At 46.0% G+C, this 6,000-nt stretch overlaps 1 protein-coding gene across 2 annotated transcripts in view; it reads right to left on the reverse strand.

The window, feature by feature from the left end:
• Positions 1-5,723, reverse strand: part of LOC144807916 (uncharacterized) — a 503,122-nt gene extending 497,399 nt beyond the window's left edge. For both annotated transcript variants that reach the window (XM_078673509.1, XM_078673507.1), the window contains exon 1: positions 5,530-5,723. In XM_078673509.1, the coding sequence (XP_078529635.1) occupies positions 5,530-5,594 (65 nt within the window). In that variant the 5' untranslated portion in view covers positions 5,595-5,723. The remainder of the gene's footprint in view (positions 1-5,529) is intronic.
• Positions 5,724-6,000: the final 277 nt, after the last annotated feature.

Below are 6,000 nucleotides of genomic sequence, written 5' to 3' on the forward strand. Positions count from 1 at the left end.
CTGAGAGACAAACCAGTAGAGAGAAGATCATGGACAGCTAAGGAGAGATGCACTATCGAGAGCTGAGGAAGAAGAAGAGAGTGGAGACAGCTGAGAAATTAGTGTGTGAGATTGGAGGCCACCACTGAGAGGATGGCAGAGAAAGTGTGAGAAATAAGACAAGGGTCATGCAAGTAAAATAATAAGAAAAGAGGCTATCAACAAATGAGAAGTGAGAGGGAGCAATAGAGTCTAGAGCAGGAAATGGAGACTATGGGCAGAAGAACACGAGGGAGTAAGAACAGAAAAGGAAATTAGGGAGTGCTAAATAAGGGGGAGTTACAAGAGCACTGGGGTATTAACTGGAGAAACTGGAGATCTTGGATAAAAACATGATGGAAAAAAGGTGATTAGGAGAAACCTGAGCTAGAAGAAAAATACTAGAAAAAACATAGGAGTGCCAGCATTTGCTAGAAATGTCTGAAAAGGAGGCTATAGGCAGTGAGGAGAAAGGAAGAGGAGCCTGGTGGGTGAGGAATGTTTTCTAAAGAGAGCTATTTGGAAAAGAAGAGACAGTGCTTGAGGGCAGTATGAGGACAAGTGATATGGAAATTGTGAAACTTTAAACACTTGAGAAGAAACAATGAAGAAAGGAGCAACAACAGAGGCTGATCTTTAAGAATGGACACTAGAGAAATCTATAGAATAAAAGGCAGGACCAGGATCCCCAAAGAGGAGGAGTATTGGAGAAACAAAAGAGGAAGAACAGACACCTCCAAAACTGCAGAAGAAAAAATGGACATAGCTAAGTAGGAAGAAAAACAAGATATAACATGTAGCATTTTTTAGGCACTAGCACTATTGCAGATGACTGGCCCAGAAAGGTAGGGGTGAAGAGTAGGGATGCAAAGGCCAGTAAGTGTGTTTAGGGATTCTGTGGCTCTGGTGCTGGATGTGTGTGGTGTTCATCAGTCTCATCTCAGAACCTCTGTGGCGTAAAAGGTCTGGAAATAGAGGGGATTGTTCTTTGGACAAGAAAGATTTGAGAAGTAAAACATAAACATAGGTGTATTGTTTTATTATGTATTTGCTACAGCAAGTTTTTAAAGAGATAAGTGTTAAGGAGTAATGAGAAAATACCAAGAAGGAAACAGGAAAGTCCTTAATGATTTGGTAAACAATAAATAACCAATCTATTTGTGTATAAAAAGAAGAAGTTGCATTTAGTATTTGGGGGTCAAGCAAGACAAGCATTTGTAAATATATTAGGTTTTGCCTATGGGATTATTAATAAGAGGTGCTGCAGCAGTGTATGTGTGCAGAGAATAATTATTATTACAGATGGAACCATAAGAAATGCAGGGGGCATGTGATCCCCTTAACAAAAAACAGATACTACGTGACAATGCTCAGACGTATGTGTGTACTAACACATGCTTTTTAGTTGCAGCGTAATTTAATATTTCTTTTCACCTCAGTTGAGTTTAACTAGGAGTGGCATACACAGGGCTGGTCACTGTGAAGTCCTGACGAAGAGCTTGGGGAATGCTCAAAACATGTTGACAAATACAATGCTAGGTACACCTAACCCATTATAACTAGGTCATCCAGCGTTCTACCTTGTTTTTAGACCATACCAACTAGGAGCAAGAATAAAATTGTGTCGCCCACTAGCAAGGTATTTTTAACTCACATTAGCCCACTCCACCCCACTACACTGTCTGCATTACACATAGTCCATCACTTAAGTGCTCCTACATAATTACGCAAGTTGTAGCACGCCTCAGTCTGTAGAGGACTGGGATGGCTCCTGTGATGAAGCATGTCACCGTGGGGAAACCCTGGTGAGTGAGGAGACTCAAGAAAGAAAAGCTTTTCTTTCTTAATTGTTTTCAAACTCCAACTGAGTCTTGAAAAATCCGCTTTGGCTAGGTTCTTTTTCCCAAACATTTGGTGTATTCAGGCGCACAAAATGTGCCATGTTGCGCCCTCTTTACAAAATTATGCATCTGGGTAGATGCATCACTTTGTAAACCCACGATACACATTATACATGTGCCAGGTATAATGTCTGCAGGGTGGGTGACGCAAGAAAGGGTCGTAGAAGTGACGCAGTTAAATCTATGAGATTTCACTGTGCCACTTGTAGGACGCAGGCGTCCTACAAGGTGTTAATGACGCAGGCACATTTAACATGGGACTTGCGCATATGTAGTGACCCATTGCTGGACTTGTGTCATTTTTGTGCCACACTCCAGCAATGCGTCTTTTTTGCACCTACAGATACGTCAGAAATATGACGCATCATAAGTGTCTCAAGGAGGGCGCACTGAGAAGTGACATATCACTGTTTTCATGCAGTGATGCTTCACTTCTCATAAATAAGGCCCTTACTGTTTCCTCCAATGGGAGTGAACTAGCTGGCTTTCTTTGAGTGCTGTTTGTCGGGTGCCTTCTTCAGGAGGGCCAGAGTGTTGCGCACTTGGAGATCCATTGGTGAATGTTGCATGCTGAGGTGTTGGTGGTTGCTATTAACGGCAGTACGGTACTGCTGAGGAAGACAGTGAGGTGTTCTTTGGATGTCTTGAACCAGTTAAGACGGGGGTGGCAGTGAGGGTGGTGGTGCAACGTGGGAGTAGTGAAGGCAAAGTGCACGCAGTGGTGGTCGGTCCAGATGAGTTCAGTGGTGTGGCTGTAGGTGATGTTTCTGCTGGTGGAGAAGACGGGGTCGAGCATGTGTCCAGCTGCTTGGGTACAAGTGGTAACTAGCTGCTTGAGTGCAATGCTGGCCAGGTTCTCCAGAAAGGATGCAGTGTTCTGGTCACTTTGGTTGTCTAGGTGGAAGTTTAGGTTGCGGAGCAGGATGTAATTGTTGGATGCAAGAGCCTGAGGTGCAATGATGTCTACGATGTCGTTGGTGAAGGGTGGGTGGGCAGGATGTCTGTAGACAAGGGAGCCCTGGAGGGTGATGTTGGGGGTGGTCAGGATCTGGAAATGGAGGTGTACCATGGCTGTTGTTGGGCTGTTTGAGTAAATGGTCGGGAGGCAGATGTTCTTATGGACGATGACTATGGCTCCTTCTGGTCAGTTGATGCGGTCCTCTGACGTTATTTTTCTTCTTTGTTTAAGAGTTGCATGATTGGGCCTGGGCTCGCACCCCCAATCACGCATCTCCTATTAGAAAGATGGGCTGTATCCCCACCCACTCGTGCAGCTACAATAGGGGCATGGCGAAGGGGACTAATCCTTTCGTTGGCACTGGATGCGTGTACCGTCCTGCTGCGTGGATATTTCATTCTTTCCAGCTGGTGAAGAGGAGTTTGTTTTTGCCGATTCATTTTCCTGAACTTCCTGACCCCTTGAGCTGTTTATCAAATGGGGCTGTGACAGAGTTTGTAAGGAGCAGGTAAGAGAATGTGTGGCTATTGTTGTGTTTTTTAATCTGTGAGGAAGACATACTTCGTGTGAAATGTATATTTAATTTACATTGTTTGTTCTGGTTCTGCCAAGAATGCACAAATGTCCAGAGAAGTCTGGGGATTAATAATCCTGCTGGAGAGCAATCTTTTGTCTGTTGGTAGTTTTTAAATGCAGATAAACTGTAGTTAACGTGGATAGCTCAGTGGATTACTGCTGTTGTACACAGAGATCTTTTGATTGCTTGCAGTTCAGAAGTTACAATCCTAACATAGGACAGTGACCTATGGACTGTCATCCAAGACCTGCATACAAACCAGAATGGTATAATTAGAATGTGTTTTTTTTGTATTGCTAGTTAGTTCGAATTTTCCCAGTCTTTCATTATTCTAATGTTGCAATAAAAAGTTTGAGCAGATATACATTCTAATCAGTAAAGCCAACCACCGGGGTATACTTTAAATCCTGCGTTTGTGCTTCTCCAGACCCAACCCTCTTGAAACATCTTGCCCAGCAGCATGGATGGCATGTGATTCCTACATCTGGTAATCCTCAATAGCTTATGTGACATTCCCTATAGGCTGATTTGCATACTTTTATGAATCATTGTCTCTGCATAATGTGTGTGTGATATACAGTACTGTGACACTCCTATTATGATTACTGTAAATAGATCTGCATAGAGAATGGGACTGTTTTTATTGTATGTGCTTTTATGAATTTTATGAAATTCGAATAAAGGTCTTTTGAATTGAAATTGAATTTGGAATTTGTACTGTGACACCCTACACTGCGTGTAGCGCTATACAACAAATACAATGCATATGAAAGAGGGGCTGCGGAGAGATGATGGGCACTGTTGGAGGGTGGCAATAAGGGAATCCGAGAGGGACATCCTGGAGGGAGGGACTATGGAGCGATGAGGGGCATTGGTGGAGGTGGCAATGAGGTAATCCGAGGAAGAGGTCATGGGGGTGGAGATACGGAGAGATGAGGGCCACTGGTGGAGGTTGTTTGTGGGGGAGTCTGAGGAGGAGGTCATGCGGGAGGAGCTTTGGAGTGATGAGAGGCACTGGTGGAGGGTGGCAGTGAGGAAATCCGAGGAAGAGGTCATGAGGGGAGGGGCTTTGGAGCGATGAGGTTCACTGGTGGAGGGCGGTAGGCAGGGAGTCTGAGGAGGAGGTCATGAGGGGAAGAGGCTAGGGAGAGATGAAGGGCAGTGTTGGAAGATGGCAATGAGGGAATCCGAGGAGTAGGTCATGAGGGGGAGGTCATGGAGGAGGAGCTATGGAGAGATGAGGGGCATTGGTGGAGGGTATTTGTGAGGGAGTCTGAGGAGGAGGTCTTGGGGCGGGCTATGGAGTGATGAGGGGGCACTGGTGGAGGGTGGGAGGGAGTCTGAGGAGGAGGTCATGTGGAGGGGGTACGAAGAGATGAGGGACACTGGTGGAGGGTACTTGCAAGGTAGTCTGAGGAGGAGGTCATAGGAAGGGCTTTGGAGTGATGAGGGGGCACTGGTGGAGGGTGGGAGGGAGTCTGAGGAGTAGGTCATGTGGAGGGGGTATGAAGAGATGACGGGCACTGGTGGAGGGTGGTAGTAACGGTGTCTACCGAGAAAGAGGTCAGTGGTGGGATGCCAATAAATACTTTTGCACCAGCACTAAAATAGACCCTGTAATATTATGCTTAGCATTCAAGTACTTGTGTTGAAGCCGGGGAGCTGGAATTCGAGGGCTTGCAGTTAGGTCCAGACATTGCTCTTACTGCCTGGCCAGCTGGAATTTGAGGGTGTGCAGTTAGGTCCAGACATTGGTCTTACTTTCAAATAACTCTCCACATGCTCTGTGTACACACAGAAGCAATCCGTTGTATCATGCTGCCTGTTTGCAAGTACATATGATGTAATCTAGGGCTTGTAGGCTACCTCCAGAAGTGACAAATTGGGCCCACAGTGGCCCACCCGAATGCGCCCTTGGCCCACCCAAATAAAAATTCCTGGAACCGGGCCTGCCTGCTATAGGTCACAAGATGGAGAAAGGACACGCACCATTCCATCTCCCTGATCTAACCTCCCTCCCAGGCGCTGCCAATTGGCAGGGTAGTAGGGAAAGGTCACTTGGAGGTCACACTCACCATAGTCCGGCCAGCAGCAGGATCCAGAGGGCCCTTCCTGAAGGTGACGGCCTGCACACGTCCATAGCGGTGAGTGGTGGTGTCGGTGTGTGCTTCTTTCACCCCTGGGCACGCGCTTCCTAGTTCCTCTGAGTTAACGAACTGCGTCTTCACAAGCGTGTGCACTTGTGCGTGCCTCTGGGTATCATGTCTTCCTCTCTGTTTGTGGTGTGACTTTGGTCTTTAGTCAGTCTGCTTTTGCATATTATCCTACTTCTTCCTGTTTCATTGACAGCCAGTCCTCCACGCCATGTGACTTCTTTGTTATGCTCTTTTTCTGTCACTTCTCTCTTCCTCTCGGTGTTTTCCCCATCAGCCTCTCTGAATGTGCATTCAATTAATGGTTTTGCATTCTTGTCGAATCCTAACTCTGAAGACGTTGTTCCCTGCCAGCATGAAGCAGCTGAAGGGCTCGATGACGAAGATGTTATT

This window comes from Lissotriton helveticus, chromosome 1_2, assembly GCF_964261635.1.
Source record: "Lissotriton helveticus chromosome 1_2, aLisHel1.1, whole genome shotgun sequence".
Taxonomy (NCBI): Eukaryota; Metazoa; Chordata; class Amphibia; order Caudata; family Salamandridae; genus Lissotriton; species Lissotriton helveticus.